Source organism: Platalea leucorodia, assembly GCF_965183815.1.
Source record: "Platalea leucorodia genome assembly, chromosome: 4".
Lineage (NCBI taxonomy): Eukaryota > Metazoa > Chordata > Aves > Pelecaniformes > Threskiornithidae > Platalea > Platalea leucorodia.
Genome location: NC_138826.1, coordinates 77,343,886 through 77,359,662, shown reverse-complemented (window position 1 = coordinate 77,359,662; position 15,777 = coordinate 77,343,886). Strand labels below are relative to the sequence as shown.

At 45.3% G+C, this 15,777-nt stretch overlaps 1 protein-coding gene across 2 annotated transcripts in view; it reads left to right on the top strand.

Annotated features, from left to right (window-relative positions):
• The window catches only part of PLXNC1 (plexin C1), a gene marked incomplete at its 5' end in the record, with an annotated part of 72,797 nt that extends 57,213 nt beyond the window's left edge, over positions 1-15,584 (top strand). Inside the window, 9 exons of one of the 2 annotated variants that reach the window (XR_014227884.1) lie at positions 3,858-3,912; positions 5,032-5,063; positions 5,152-5,259; positions 7,196-7,359; positions 7,798-7,945; positions 10,511-10,651; positions 10,741-10,815; positions 12,473-13,447; positions 13,552-15,584. Coding sequence is in view for 1 of the 2 variants with exons in the window: in XM_082309094.1 (XP_082165220.1) it covers positions 3,858-3,912; positions 5,032-5,063; positions 5,152-5,259; positions 7,196-7,359; positions 7,798-7,945; positions 10,511-10,651; positions 10,741-10,815; positions 12,473-12,577 (828 nt within the window). Of the gene's footprint in view, positions 1-3,857; positions 3,913-5,031; positions 5,064-5,151; positions 5,260-7,195; positions 7,360-7,797; positions 7,946-10,510; positions 10,652-10,740; positions 10,816-12,472 lie in introns of both variants that reach the window. The other variant, XM_082309094.1, reaches the window with a different exon arrangement.
• Positions 15,585-15,777: the final 193 nt, after the last annotated feature.

Here is a 15,777-nt window from a genome sequence, read left to right as displayed (position 1 = left end):
GTGATACTTGTGAAAGCTCATTGAGAGAATAAAAAGGACTGATGAGTTTGCTCGCTCTTCTCTTGAGACCTCCTGTGTCAGTCTCCTTCCCTTATTCTCTCTGTTTCTGCTTCCATCTACTGTCGCCAGCCCCTCCACTGCCAATTCCACCTGTAAACCAGTTGTTTTCAATGCTGCAGTAATCTGTCCGTCATTGCAACAACATACAAGGCTGCAACTGGTGGCAGAGCCCTTCTGGGTGTAGCATGTTGCGAAATCATAGCAAGCAGCATTGCCTGGCTAAGAAGTCTCCACTGACACTAGTCAAAATAGAGGTGAGAGGCTGGGGTAAAATGTGCAACAGATGATTGGCCTCAGGTGATATGGTAGCTCACATTTGGATGCTTACAGATAGATTTTTGGAAATGAGGTTAGTATGCTGGGTGTTTTTCATGAGCTTTCTTCATGCCTCGCTGTTGAATTTGAAAGTCTGGCTCTTAATGTGATAGTAAATTTTTATTTATTTAGAAGTTTTGCTGGTGAGTGTAGGTCTGTGCCATGCAATGCAGTATGGTGCTGAGAAACCTGAGCCAGCCCTGAACACGTTTCTGCCTGCATGAGCAAATACAGTGCTGTCCACAGACAGGAGCAAGGACTCCTAGCAGGACTGTTTGTAGCTTGGGCACAGCACAAGGCTGCACGGATCTGGAGCAAGCTCATTTGCAGTCACTTTACAGATTTCTGTAGGCGTTTGTTGCTCCTTACCTCCTGGAGAGGCAGCCGTGAACCCAGATGTCCTGAGTCACCAGCCAGTGTCTTAAATACAGCTTTTCTGGTGGCTCTCTTGAATCTTGTCTCTAGATTAATGTGAGACTTCCTCCACTCCACTTGTAAAGATTTTGTAGAAATTAGGACATTGTAGCGTTGCAGTCAGAGTCTATGCAGCAAAGGTCAACACAGATTTGAGTCTGATTAGATAGCTGAACTTCTGTCTAATGTGATAGTACTCACCCTCTTTGCTACAGGCAGCTATTGCAAGTGCTCCCTGATTTTACCTGGCAGCTTTTTGCACTTCCTGAGCTCATGGCGTGCCGTGGTTCGTGGGTGCCATACCTCATGGCAAATAAGTCTGCTCCGGTTGGTCACTGTCATCCCTGGGTATCTTTGTCCCAGCCCTTGTTTTCATCTGAGGTTTCTGCAGACAAATGGAAGTTAGGCTGGAGGTTCAGTTGTTTTTGCAAAGATGTAACTACACTAATTATAGCTTAGCAGCTGCCTTATGGAAATTGTGCTGTGTATCTCTGTTAGATATTTTAGTTCACTTTTTCTGATACTGACAAAATAATGTACATTTTAGCAGAAGCTTAGTGGCATTTTAGGCAGTGGCTTAGTGGCAAGTACTAGCCATTAGCATATCTAGTTTATTTTCTTGGATACGTATTAATGCGAAAAGGAATGTAAAGGTGTCTAGTTAGCAAGAAAAAGGAACATTGCATACACAGTGTGAGGGTAGTAACATCGCCTGAGGAATTCCAACTTACATTTCAACAGTGCCTAGAGTTTTGTGGCGAGCCTGAATTTTTCTTTGTGTTCACCAGCCTTAAATGCTAGAAAGTAACCAGATTTTTGAAACTGGGAAGTACCGTCAAATCTTTTTCAGGTACTGGAGCATGAGGGTTGCGTGTAAAGGTCCCAGAATCATCGATCACTCTTGAAAAAGCAAGCCTAGCTTCTACGCTGATTTTTAAAATGTGCAAGTAGAGGATGTTTGCATTTTTGTGTGGTGTTTCTGAAGGGAAAAAAAAATCCACTGTACTCTTATTAGACTTCCATGTGTCTCTGACTTGTGTGTTCCTTTTGCTCTAATTTTTTGGTCCTAGTAGGGTTATTGATGTGATTATTTATGAGGTCTGCACTATGGTTTGCACGAGAATAACCACAGGCCTTGACAAGAAAGTTGCTGATTGTCATGATGTCCTATTTTCCACGCAAGAAGAGAGCTAGAGAACCACTTTCATATCTGCTGTCCAGTCACAGATCTCCAATTTCTCAACCTGCGGCAGCATCGCACATTCCAGGAGCAGGCACAGCCCCAGAGAGTGAATCTGAATGTGTGATCCAGGGACCTCACTGACAAGAACTGGGTTATAGGGAGGACAGGAGGCCTGGCGAACAAGGAAGAGATGTAGAGCCGCACTACTATATCTTCTGTTTTGCAAAGCGGATGTACTCCATGTTATGTGGATCTGAACAGATCTCCCCTCTCCCTGTTTGTCCCCCTCAGTAACGCACCTGACAAAGTAAAGATGTTTTGCAGTGCCCGTGGGAGCAGCCCACCATGAAAAGTGATTTAGGCAGCAGGACACAAAAAGAAGGGCTTTTGTTTGTTTGTTTGTTTTTATTGGATCACACTGAAAGAAACAGCAAGTATGGCTGCTGCAATAATGATAAAGAAGGGAAAGCATGTTCCATTCAATGCTAAAAGCATCATTTGTCCCAGAAATAAAACCTGAAGTGGGGGCTTGGACCATGCCTGCACTGTACCAACACCTCTGGTTCCCGGAGGAAGGCATGGTTCTCCCTCCGAGCTCTGCCCGTCTCCCTCAGGACAGGAGCCAACACATTTCAGCGTTGAGCTGCTCTCCTGCTTCTCGGAGAGGAAGTGGAGGCAGCGTATTGCCTGCGCCGCTCTGGGAGGGGGTAAGCTGCTGGGTAGCCCTGTTCCTGTTTACCTACCTTCAGGGCCAAGTAGGAGGACTGTCTGGGTGTTTGTGTCACCTCGCAAGCTAGCCTTCGAGCATATTCCCACTTGTAGTGTGGTTTTAAAGTGCTCTGTGTTATCTGAAAGAGCTCTGACACGCTGTATGATAAATGGAAACCCTGCAAAAAATCATACTTATAAAATAGATTGGATTTACTTTCCAGGACCAAGTGTTAGTGCAGATTTCTTTGGCGCAAGACAGAGCTTTTGATAGAGTATCTTAATGTTTAAACTGGTTTCTCACACCAGGCTGGCTGCCAAGGTTTAAAAAACACTTAAATTATTTTGGCAGACATCCCTTCCTAGAACTGGCCAGTTGTTTTTGTAATTATAGAGCGAAATACACTAGCACTTGGCAAGACCCAACATTTGACAGCAGAGCAGTGGTGTAGTTCTCAGTGAGAGCTGTTTTCGAGTTATTCTTTGACAATAAAAACATGACTTGCCAGTTTCTTTTAAAGATAATAGTTACCGTCCTGGCAGCACTATAAATTCAGGGAGGGAGGGGGGAAGATTTTTCCTAGAAATCCCAAGGTACCTAGGTATGGATCTTGACTTTACGGTCCATGGGGCGTAAATATTTTGCTCAGTTTGAAAATAGTTCTTGGGAGCACCAGGCTAGACCCTCAACATGGCCCCTCCATAGAGGGGAATGGACTGAGCTGGAAGGAGGGGGACCAGAAGAGAAAACGTCCTTGCGTTCCCCTCCCTGCCTCACCTTCCTGTAAGATCCTATTGCACCGGAGCCGGAGAATTCAGCCTGGGCAATCTGTAGAAAGATGGGTGCAAGAAGCAGCACAAAGCAGTACATGAAAATGAAAATGTCCAAATAGGGGCTGAACCAGAAAAATCAAAGAAAGGACGAGGTCTTAAAGGCCGGTTTGTTGGAAGAGCTGCCTTCCCACCTTGCCGGGTAAGGCTAGCAAACTGCAGCTGCTGCCCATGCCTGAAAGCCCAGCCCTGGCTGCCTGCTGAGAGCCGTGCACACCGTGGTGAGAACGAAGTGGGCTGGCACGCTCCTGCGCTGCCACGGACTTAAGGACGGAGGAAATGAAACTGAGGGTTTTGCGAATTCTAGACACTTGTTTCAGCATAATATGTTTGTTTTTGCTTTCAGATTTCAAATGGAGCAACCATAAAAGTGTTTAAAAAGAAGGCAAATACCCAATCAGGTAACAAAGGAACTGCAATGTAGTTAATCTTTTGTGGAGAATGGGCTGGGAACGCAGAGAGCTGAGCTATGACAGGTTGTATCTTGGTCAATAGGAGGTCAGAAAAATTGGCACTTTGATACAGCTGAGCCAAATGAAGAGCCATGTTACCCTGGCTCTGGGCCTCTGGCAGGCACAGTGGGCCTAGGAGGAGGGAAGAAGGCAAAGGAAAGAAGGACAGAAGGACTTATAGTCCTCAGAAAATGAAGGACAGGAAAAGCAGGGCAGGGAAGCCCAGGTGACACAAAGTGCTGACTGGTGAGAACAACACAGGGAATGTGCCTTGCTCCAGTGCCCGGCATTGTGCATCCCGGACATAGTAGTGCACTGTCCGGAGACAGGCATAACAAAAAAATGCAGTTTGGGAATTTTCCTTATTCTCTTGACTGTGTTTCTAAAAGCTCTGACTTGGCTGTGTCAACAGCAGGTCAGGAGTTAAAGGGTACTTGCAAGGGATTAGTTCATCTCACCTACCCCTGTGATGCAGGTTGCTCCAGCCCAGCTGGTGGCTCAGGGGAGGTGGACTTTCTGTAGCCCCTGGGGAGAAACAGACACTCCTAGGGTGTGATTCACCGTCAAAGTGGGCATTGAAAGTTAGGAGAGATGTGTCCCTGAGGTGCAAGTCACTGGGTTGGCATTGCTCTCTCCCGCAGCAAGAAGGAGTTGCCTGTTCTCAGCCATTGCTTTCAGTTGTCTGTTCTCAGCCACTGCTTTCAAGCCTGACCCCGGCCCGCCTGCACTGAGTAGCCCTAGAGACAAAACCAATGCAGTCACCTCATCTGCTGTCTGTTGTCCTCCTTTCAGAGGAGTCGTGATTTGCTGCCACCTTACCCCAGCAGCAGGTGATGATGCCCTAGCTTAGTGGTCCGAGCTACAGGTTGGCACTGGGGAGGTGAGCCAGGAGCTGTGCGTTTCTCAGAGGCTTCCCCCACGCTGCAGGCAGGAAAGCGTGACGCCGAGCCTGCTTGCTCAGCATCCTGGCGTGCACCCCGCTGCACAGCCCAGAGCCCAGCAGAATTCACAAGTTTGTAGCTGTGCGTTTCATTAATGCCTGTTTGCTCTCTGCCTTCTGTTGTTTAGATGTGGACTACTCGGATGAACACTGTCATTTGGTGAGTTCAGTCATTACACTGTTAAGTGGTGGATTTATTACTGAGCTGTATTTGTATCTGTGTAATCTCTCTAATCTCTTCGCGACAGATTTTACCAGACTCCGAAGCAAACAAAGATGTGAAAGGAGCAGGTCACAAAGGAAAGCAAAAATTCAAAGTGAAAGAAATGTATCTGACAAAGCTTCTGTCAACGAAGGTAAACTGTAAAGGCCTTGTTTTGGGGGAGGGCTGATGTTAGGCTTGGCTAGTTTGGCACAACAGAAATAGAAATTAAAGCAGAAATTACGCAGACTTCCTGTATGTGTGTCAAATGTTAAATAAAAAGGTAGCCTATAAAACTCACTGTGCTAGCTGTGGATTATGACCATTTGCAATGACGGACACATTGCAGGTTTCCTAGTGCTAGGGTTCTAAAATTGTCTATTACTCGCACTCTCTATCTCCTCAGTAAGCACAACCTTTTTCCTCGGGTTAAAGAAAAAGGGTAGTTATTGAGCTTATAGAAAGTGAGTTTTGCTACTGAGTCCCATAGAGTGAGAATGATCTCTTCTGGAGAGACAGCTTTCAGTCAACAATCTCCTCACTCTCTACTAGAGTTTGCCCAGCTTAGAGACAACTTCCAAGGCCTGAGTTTCACAAAATACTGCCTGTGAAATGGTATCATTTTTTAGAGTCTCAAATTAAGCATCCAAAATAACTAGATTAATTTTGAAAACAAGGTCCTTAGGATTTATAATACGATTACCTAATTTATACAAGGCTCATTCCTTAGGAATAAGCCCTGCTCTCTCCCTCCGGTAATGTCATCTTGTTTCTGATTTACTCAAAAGGGTTATAAAACTCTTTGCAACAGCATATTACTTAAAATATTAATCAGTGCGCAGCACTGAGAGCTGTGCAATACAAGAGGCCTGAAGGGATGATGATTATGGCCGCGTTGCATTTAAAAATCTATCAATCATTATTTAATTAGATTGTTGATAGCATCTGAAGTAATTTGGGACACTGCCCAAAGTGAGAGTGAAGACTGGTCATTTCTCATTAGCTGTGGAAGCTAACATAAGCCCTTAGGAACTGCTGGAGTAAACCAGTAGTATCTTATGGTGGAAGACTGAAGTACAAAAGGAAAGATCAGGCTCTTAAGAAATGGTGCTTTTAAAGGGCTTTAAATTAATCATCTCCTTATCCAAAGTAGGATAGTGCTCTGAATAACAGTGCTGTGATATCCTTCACTGTGAAATTCCACCCATGATGTGCCGTGCGCTAAAGGAAATTGCATCGAACCACCTCTCTCTCCCTCTCTTTCTCTTCCCCCATACCCGCACACAGACACAATTACAGAGTTTGCCACATGAAATGAACTGGCCAGTAGCGCACCAAGGCCCTGGGATACACTTAAATCCTTCTTGTGGAGAGAAGATTGGGCTGAACTGAGCTTCAGAACAGATGTGAAGAAAAAAAAGCACAAAACAGTGTTTTGCTTTGTTTGCCTCTACTTATGATGTCAGTGAGTCCATCAGCAACCAAGCCCTTGCTTTTGTGTGAGCCAAGCAGTTTCACCTCTGGATCAGAAACACACAGTTTTCAGTTCTTCTCTCTAATATTAGTGTCTTCGTATGCCACTCAAAGCTGTTATCCTAGAATTAGATCAAGCGCCACAGTCGCTTGGCTGTGGAGTGCTAATGAGCATGTGTTCAACATGTGTCGCAGATGGCACCATGAAGACCAGTGCCCTAGAAAACTGGTTAAACTCCTTTTGCTCACCTCCCTCTTGCTTCCAGTCACAAGTTCCAAACGCCTTTAGCAACGGTGCCAACAGTATCCGAAGAGTTGATGTTGTCTTTGTTGGAATGAGTGATTCCGTCCACCTACGATTTATCACAAAGTTCACCACAGTTCTCCTGTCGGTAAAGTGATAGGACACATGACATTTGAAAGCAGCTCATTGTGGTGTATTTGCAGTTTCGTTTTTGTTATTGACTGTCTTGTTTGCCAATAACCTGTGGCCTAGATGTTTGCCACAAACGTGTTGTAGTTTCTGTGTGTGGTTGCTTTGGGGCATGCTCAGCTCTCCGAGACAAGAAATCCTTTTCTTGTGTAATAATAGCACTGTTCATTTTCTTACTTTTCAGGTTGCAATTCATTCAGTTGTTGAAAAGCTTTTCAGGAGCATTTGGAGTTTACCCAACAATAAAGCACCTGTTGCCATCAAGTACTTTTTTGACTTTCTGGATGCCCAGGCTGAGAGCAAAAAAATTACTGACCCTGATGTGGTCCATATATGGAAAACCAACAGGTATGCCCATACGATATGCGCAGGAGTGCGTGCACTCTCCGAAAATGTAGTTGCAAAAGTGGAAGAGCTCACCTGTGGTCAGAAGAACAAGATTTTGGCATGTCTGGGTGAAGATGTGGTTTGGCTTTGTAGATCCCAGTAATTTTAGTGTATCGATTGGATATCGATACAAACCATCACAGCTTCCAGGACTTCTAAGTCTGCGTACTGAATTCACGCTCAGAAAGGAGTATCTGCAGGTTGAGAGCATTATTTGAAGATGGAAAGGTGACTGACTGATGTGTTTGCTCTGTAGCCTTTATTCCCTGATTCCTTTTTTAACATGAATAAGCAGCCCAGAAATGTGCTTCTTTCCGTGAGTGCAGTGCAATGGAACTACCATTTTAAAGCAGTTGTGCTGCCTGAGTGGTTAAAGATGCTTGTTCTTTCTCTGTCTAGTCTTCCTCTCCGCTTCTGGGTGAACATACTGAAGAATCCCCAATTCGTCTTTGATATTAAGAAGACTTCACATATAGACGGCTGTTTGTCTGTAATCGCACAAGCTTTCATGGATGCCTTTTCTCTAGCAGAACAAACCATGGGGAAGGTAATGCTGCCCTTCCAGTCTTCTGCTAACTTCTCAACCAATGTCTTTTTCAACTGTATAATGATTTAGGGGATGAACTCCTGGATCTGCTGACATTGGGGGCAAAACTGTGGGGGCCTAATTAAGCTGGGTTTCCATTCCTTGTTGCTTCCATCTCACATGAGTTTGAAGAATTCACTGGAGTAGACAGATACAGCTACTAGAATGCCATATTTATAGTGAACTGCTGCTTGTCTCTCTGCAGTTAGTTTCTGCGCAGTGTGTTTATAGAATATGTGGAAGAGGGTGGAAATTGTAAGATTTTAATGAGGTTTAAAAGAATTTTTAACCAAAAGTCTTAAAAGTATTAGCGTTATTTGATAAGTAGTCCAAATTTTGTCTGCCACACACCAATGTGCAGAAAGCACACATAGTAAGCTACTGGGAGCTGTAAGAATACTTGAAAGAGCTCTGAAGTTTGAAACAGTTCCTTTCACATGTATTAGCTGCTCCCTTTTTATATGCAAAATTGTTTGGTGGAGTAACAAGTTCAGAAATCTTACATTCAAAAGCTCTTTAGTACAGCGTCCAGAACCCTGGGGATCAGAAATACTTCATTTTTCCTGAGGATATTTTCCTTTTCTTTGGACCAAAGCAGGAAGCATTTGTTCAGGCTCACACTACCAAGAAAAACAGGCTAGAGATTTTTTAGCCTAAAAAAAAGTGTATAATAATGGAGTAATTTCCTGTGTGATCTGAACCAATGGCTCATCTGTTCAAGGTAAATAACAAATAATGTGCTTATTCATCTTATTTTAGGAGTGAAGTGTCATGAATTAAAACTAATCACATCACTTACTTGATGGAAAACCTGCAAATGAGCATGGTCTGTTAGGTTTCTATGCTTAACATCCATTGTGAAGTACTGTTGATACAACAGCTCCCATTAACCATTTGAAAAGGGATGCTGAAACCTGATAAAGGTTTGCAGTGCAGTAAATATCTTGTGGCCTTTTAGTACTAAAACGTATTTACTTTCATGATTTTTAGCCTTTTATCATAAAACATTCTTTAGCCACTTAGAAAACAACCATTTAAATCATTTCATCACACAGTGGAAACAGCAGTGACAAGACATCACACGGTTGTGTCATTTATTCCCCAGAATTTAAACTAGAGCAGTGACAGGAAACTACCAGCCCCCACTTTTACATTCTGAAAACACGGTTTCCAGGTGGGGCTTCGGCTCCTACCACAAACATCAGCATTTATTTCCTCGATTGAGCCTAAAGCTGCCTGGTAGGTCACTGCTGACCCGGGTTGTTGAAGCCCTGGGGAAAAATAAAAAATATCCCTTTGGCTGTGCATGGCTGGCAGTCAGCTCTCCATGCTCTCGAACCCCTGAGCGAAGGGAGTAGTAGAGACCGAAGAGTTTTAGGGGAACCTCTGCCAGTGATACAAAAATTCACGGATGCTTCTCCTCACAGTCTGAATCTCCCCAAGGGAGAAAAGGAGTATTCAGAGAGTCCCTGAAATGAAACTCGATAGCAACGAAGTTACTATTAAGCAGGTATCCTTTATTGCAGCGCTGGGCAGCACTGGGGATTCTCCACCATAAGTGCTCCACCGATTTGGTAGACTTTCAGAGATTATATACTATAAAATCCTACATATTCACAGGATTTCCAAGAAATCATTTACATAAACATGAGATTTCCTGGAACTTAACATGTGCAAACGTCCGATCCGCATGCGCAGTGTCTCCCGTGGTTGTCTTCAAGTGGTCTTTGGGGGTCTTCAGATGAAGGCTCGTAGTCTTCTTCACTGTGTTCGCTGACTGACCTTTGCTTCTGCGCAAACTCAGTCCTAGGATCACCTAAACGGTGTCCTTCAAGGCTGTTGTCATTCTTTTGTGACTTCCTATCTTCCATGCATTTGTTCTCCCAAGGCCCAGTTGTCTGAGATGGGACTATCCCGGAGCCCCCTTATCTTACAACCATTCTAACTACTCCCTAAATCACAAAGGCCTTTCTTGTGTTTAGTGAAGTGACTTAAGATATTTAAATATCCTCCTTGCCCCTAGGCTTTTCAGGAGGCATTTTGATGCAGTGGCTTTATGTATCTTGGCTTTCCTTTCAGCAGGACAGGATCTAGCAAGGCTCTCCGGCATGTTACCCGAGGGGAAGCTTCCTAGGGGAACTTCCCACAGCACTGCTGTATCCTGTATGCAAATACGTTGTCAGCTTCAAGGCCTTTGGTTCGGCTTTCACAATCTTTCAGGTCTGGGGAGTGGTGAGGAGGAAGTAAGAAAGAAAAATATATCTAAGGGACAAATGTTCATCACTCCTGATGCCAATAGAAATAACTATATGGCAACTGTCATGAAACCCAATGCACTGTTACTGAGGTCCTGCGTCTCTTCTTCATCTTTATTTCATAACCTTGATTCCTTGCATATAACCACCGCAAAGAGAAATGAGTCACACAGAGAACAGACACAATTAGATGCAATTAACTATGTGGAGGTGGAACCTCAGGAAATCTGTGCTGTGAAAATTGACAAGGCTTCAAATATTTTCTTTTAAGGAAGCACCAACAAATAAACTTCTCTATGCTAAGGACATTCCACTCTACAAGAAGGAGGTGAAAGCGTACTATAAAGCCATCAGGGATCTGCCTCCATTGACCACTTCAGAGGTTGAAGAATTTCTAACTCAGGAATCTAAGGTATGGCTGAGAAACGGCAACTTCATTTGCTTTCATGTTAAGTTTTTTAAAAAGGAGAACTATCTGATCAGAACTGCTTTCTATTTTAGAAACATGAAAATGAATTTAATGAGAAAGTGGCCTTGACTGAAATCTACAGATACATAGTGAAATATTATGATGAGGTAAGCACATCTTCTATTCCTGCTTAACCCCTTAATGTCAACTTGCTACCTCAGGCTTGACAGTTGGGCTTGACAAAGTAACCGAGGGCTGGCCTGGTGCGCGGCTGACCGGGTGCCGCTCCAGAGGCAGCCCCGCAGCCCAGGCTGCTCCTCCCGCTGAGCTGTGCGGGGCCAGAGCAGTGCGTCCTCTCGGAGGGGTCGCAGGCCCAAGGTTTGTACATGCACCTTTGCTGTCACCGCAGAGACAGTAGCAATAAAATTCTCCCTGCAGTTTTGAGAAAGTTCCTGTATAGTCTAGACTTCTTGTTTTACGGTGGTTGCAGAGTATCTGCTAATGCCTGTCACAACTCCTGTGCATGCGCTCCATTTCCCTGGAGATTCAGAAATCAGATTAGGCTGTAGCACCAGGGATCTCGAGTTAACAGTCAGTACAAACACCTCAGCAGAGCACACTCAGCCTTACAGCAAGAGGCGTCTGCTCCTTTCCCATCGTGGCCCTCTTACCCTCTGCTCTAATAGTCTTAAAGAAAAGAAGCTATAGCTTCCAGTCCCTGCTATTGCTAACAAAAGAAATCTTTTCTCAACTGAAAACACTTAGTCGCAGGCTACCTCTAAGCTGCTTTGTAAGAAAATCCCTGCCCTGCGCTTTGCACGATAGGCTTCTCCACTCCATTTTGCTCAGCATCCTTAACAGAGGCTGCGTGTGCCTGCGCAGGGACGCAGAGAAGAGCCAGCTGGGGTGTGTTGCCTGAAGGCCTCGTTACCACTTCCAGCAGGTTGTCTGGGTCTCCCAGCAACCAGACCTTTCTCTCTTTCATCCCCAGCAGCACAGCGTCAGCGCTTGCTGTAATCATCCAGCTCTCAGTCACCTGTTAGCTAGCTTACCGCTTCTGATCTCTCACATCTCAAATTACCTGGGTTCGGCATCAAATCTTTGCCTCTTAAAAGCAGCTTGGCATGATACTCAGAGTGGCACTGTGCTTTATTAAGCTCATTAAAATTGTTGACACAGGAGACTTCAGAATACTTTCTACTCTTAGTGCCCATTTTTGCTTTTTTGAAGCTAGTCCTGGCTAAACTTACTTACCCCATCCTTAGAAAGAAACCCTCCCTCTGCTCTTCCCCCTCTGGCTTTTGACCGGGAGCAGCTAAACCTCATTCATTGTCTGCCGAGACCTCCGTCGCTTTGTAGAGTTGCCAGCAAAGAGTTTTCAGACAGCGGTAGTGCTCCTTCCTATCACCTGGGCCGGTGCCAAGTGGGCCAGTTAGAGGAAGAGAGGCAGTTCATTGCCCTCAGTTTATAGGGCAGAGGAAGAGAAAGAAAATACCATTTGCAGATCTGCGCTAGGGTAAAACTGGAGCGCTGGCCTTGCCTCACACTTCAAGAGATGAACGTGTGTTGGATTTGTTTGGGTTTCTTTTTGCTTGGCTCTGTCATTCTTTTGTGGAAGTGTTGCAAACCCTGTAATTATAATGACTTGAAAGGAAAACTACGAAAATAGAGTGTTAAAGTCAGAAGAGAATGTTTACGTAGAGGGAGGCATTCAGATGGATTTTTCTGCCAGTAGTTGTTGGAATGCTGAAAAGCAGGCTTTAAAAAACAGCAAGTAAAATAAGCACTAAAAAAATGATTCTCTTTTTTGATAATTGTTAACAGATTGTCAGCAAACTCGAGCGAGAACGGGGGTTTGAAGAAGTCCAGAAACAGCTCCAGCAAGTAAAAGAGTTATTCGATGAAAAGAAAAAATGCAAATGGCTTTGAGCAGAGCACTGACTCACAGCGTCACTGTGGGGGGGGTTAAATAAGCGCTACTGCTCCCAAAACTGTTTTGACTGACTATATGTACAGGGTTTGAAACATACGGACACTCTTCTTCACTCTGACCATTCCAAGTAATATCTACGTTTGGGAATGAAGTACGGGGAGGGGTAGATATTCAAACATGGGCATGTGAAAGCGAAAGCGAGTCTAGCGTTGGCAGGGCCAGCATTTTTAGGTACTTGAACACATGTACCTTTTGGTTCAAAAATACTGCCTAAGTAAGCCTTCCGCTTACTTAAAAACAAGCTTGCAGGGGATGCACAAAACACACTGCAAGTGGAGAGTTGCTTAGCTCTTTTTTTAAGAGAGAAAACTGATGCTTCGCCACATCCTTTTTCAGCAGCCTTGGCAAACTGCGAGGATGCGTTCTGGCTTCAGAATACGGGTCAGCTGCAGTTTGTTTCCTTCCTTCCAGACAAATGTACGCTGGTTCCTGTTCGGGGGAAAAAAAAACAACCAGCACCAAAGTGACACTTGGTACAAGTGTGTTTAGCAGAAAGAGTGGGTCTGAGGGCTGAAGTCCAAATGCCGCGTGGCGGGACCTCTCTTCCTCAGGTTAGGAGCTCCACGTGCAAAGCGAAGCCAACCACTGGGCGGGGCGGGGGGAGGAGGCGGCTTTTGGAGAAAGGCACGAGGCCGCCATCAGTCTGTGTTTACATTTCTACCTTTCCATCCTTAAATCGGCTGTGAAACACTCGTGAGCAGCTTCACACATGAAACCTCCGTGCAGCTGCGCCGCATCGGAACACGGTTGTGAGCTGATGAAGCAGCTGGCGATGGCTGCGCTCCGGTGCACCAGCCTGTGCTCAGGTGCGTGATCGGCCCACGCACCGGTGCTGACGGTCCAGGCCAGTCTCGCCATTCGGGTACAAGGGCCTCACAAATCTAAAGCCAGCATTTTTTTTCTTTTTCAGGTTGTCCACACAAAGGCTTTGTCAAAAGAGGGTTAGTTTAATAACACGTAAGCACAGGAGGGCTGGTGTAATCTCTGACGCTGTATGAGAAACCGCTTGATATAAATGCGATAGGGTTGCAGGGGGAGGTAACTGCCTTAGTCCTGCTGGGGGGCGTTTTGAGGCTCGGTCATTTTCAGAGAAGGGGCTCCGTTACATTTGCATTGGTGGCCAAAGCTAGCCCAGCTGGAAAGCAGGCACGCGGCCACGCTGCTGAGACGCGGCTGGCGCAGCGGCTGCCGTGCAAAGCCACGGAGGAGCAGCCGTGGCTCCGGCTCCGCTACCGCGCCAGCGCGGTCCTACCCTCCGCTTCCAAGCTGACATCTGTTGTTGCCGTGGGCTCTGCTTCAGTCGCACGGAGGCACTGAGGCTGCAGCCTGCCCTCCGGTTTGAGGTAAGGCGTTGATGAGGCGGAGATGCGTTTCCAGAGGGTCCCACCGCTGGAGGCGAGCGGCGTAGCGCAGTGGCCCACAGGAGGGGGAAGAGCTGTCCCCTGCCTTGGCAGTGGCGAGGGTGCCACGGGCTGCGACCGGCACAGGTGGTCCAAGTTTAGCGCAGGAAGCCTATGCTGGGGCTGTCGCCACCCGGGGACGCCCATGCAGGGCTCCCAGGCAGCGGAGCACTCGAAACATTTATTAGCGTGCGCCGCTGCTTTGGAAGAGCCCAGAGGCTGCAGTACAACAATACTAAAGCTGGCGGGTTTGGGTGCAGTGGCTACCAGAAGCTGGTACCAGGCGCAATCCCACGGCACACGGTCGGCCAGCATGGGCGAACGCTGACCGTGCTTTGGCAGAAGCGAGGCCGCCTGTTAACGTGGGGAAAAGCAAAGACAAAAACGCATTGCCTACCGGTCTGCCCCCTCCCTACCGTGTGATTGCACAAATTGTACCTCTTGCATATCAGCGAGGGCAGCCACCAACTCATACTGTGATGGCTTTTTTTTGTTTTTTCTTTTTAATTCAAGTCTTACACTTGCTCTTATTAAGTTTACACTTTATACTTGATGGAATGTATGGCTTTGTTCAGGAAACTGCACTACAGTGTTGCAGTACTTTCAGCAGTTCTCTGCCTGGCACAATATATTGTGGTAAGTTTAATTTTAACGGGAAAAAAAAACCCACCCCAACCCTAACCTATCTTGGCCTCTGTCCTGAAGGAGTGGACTGGGGCTCGAGTAGCACTTAAGCTTAGCATACCTGTACTTAAGGGCTTGATTTTTAATCATTCTTAACCTAATCTTTAAAAGAAGCACAGTAATTAATTAATATTAAAGGAGGGGCATGAGCAGATTACTCTTTCCAGTTAGATGCCTCCACAGTCCTGTGCCACTTCAGGCGTTTGCTGGCAGTGCATTTGAGTGAACTGTGATAGTTTTGTTCAACAGTAACCTTCTGTACAGGCAGGAAGAAAAAAACAAACAAAAAAAACAAACCTAAACCAACATTTCTGCTTGAAAAGCTGTAAAATATAATCTGTTTGCGTGGGTCTGATCCTGTGATCTTCACTATATGTGTTTATATGATGAGGAAACGCAAATCGGTCGCATTTGTACTACTGCTTGTTTGCTACACTAGCTTTAATGCGTTCTAGAAATTACGTGTATGTGTTGAAGCAGGCCCTGTAGCTTTAGCCTGCAGTAGGATTCTTGCCTTTTATTCAAGCCTCCTAAGCAGCGTCACTCTGTTAGTAAACCATTTAAAGTCATGCTGGGACTTTGTAACCCATCGAGTGGATCTCACGAAGTGATGTGAAGTATAATTAAGTGGTTGTGGCTCTTTTGGTAGGTTTGGGTCAGCACACAAAACACTGGCACACCTTGCGCATCTGCAAGTCGCTGTTACCGTTACACGGACAAACGGGACCGCCTCCGACTAAAGCTGTATTACGGCAGCCCAACAATTCTAATAGAATTCTCCGAAATGAAAGCAAACTTGTCTTTAACTTATTTTCACATGTTTACAGGCAAACTGCTATGGCAAACAGCGTATTTTCTAACAAACACTAGCTTACAGAGCATTATTTTGCAGTCATCTAGTTTGAAGTCAAATCTTCCTAATGTATGAAGTAATTCCTGTTGTTTAAACTGAATGTTTAAACTGGTTGTTTAAAATGAATGATTGAAAAAAAAAAAAAAGTAAGTGCAAATGACAAATACATGTTGGTGTTTGTATGGGCTTGTCTAGAATA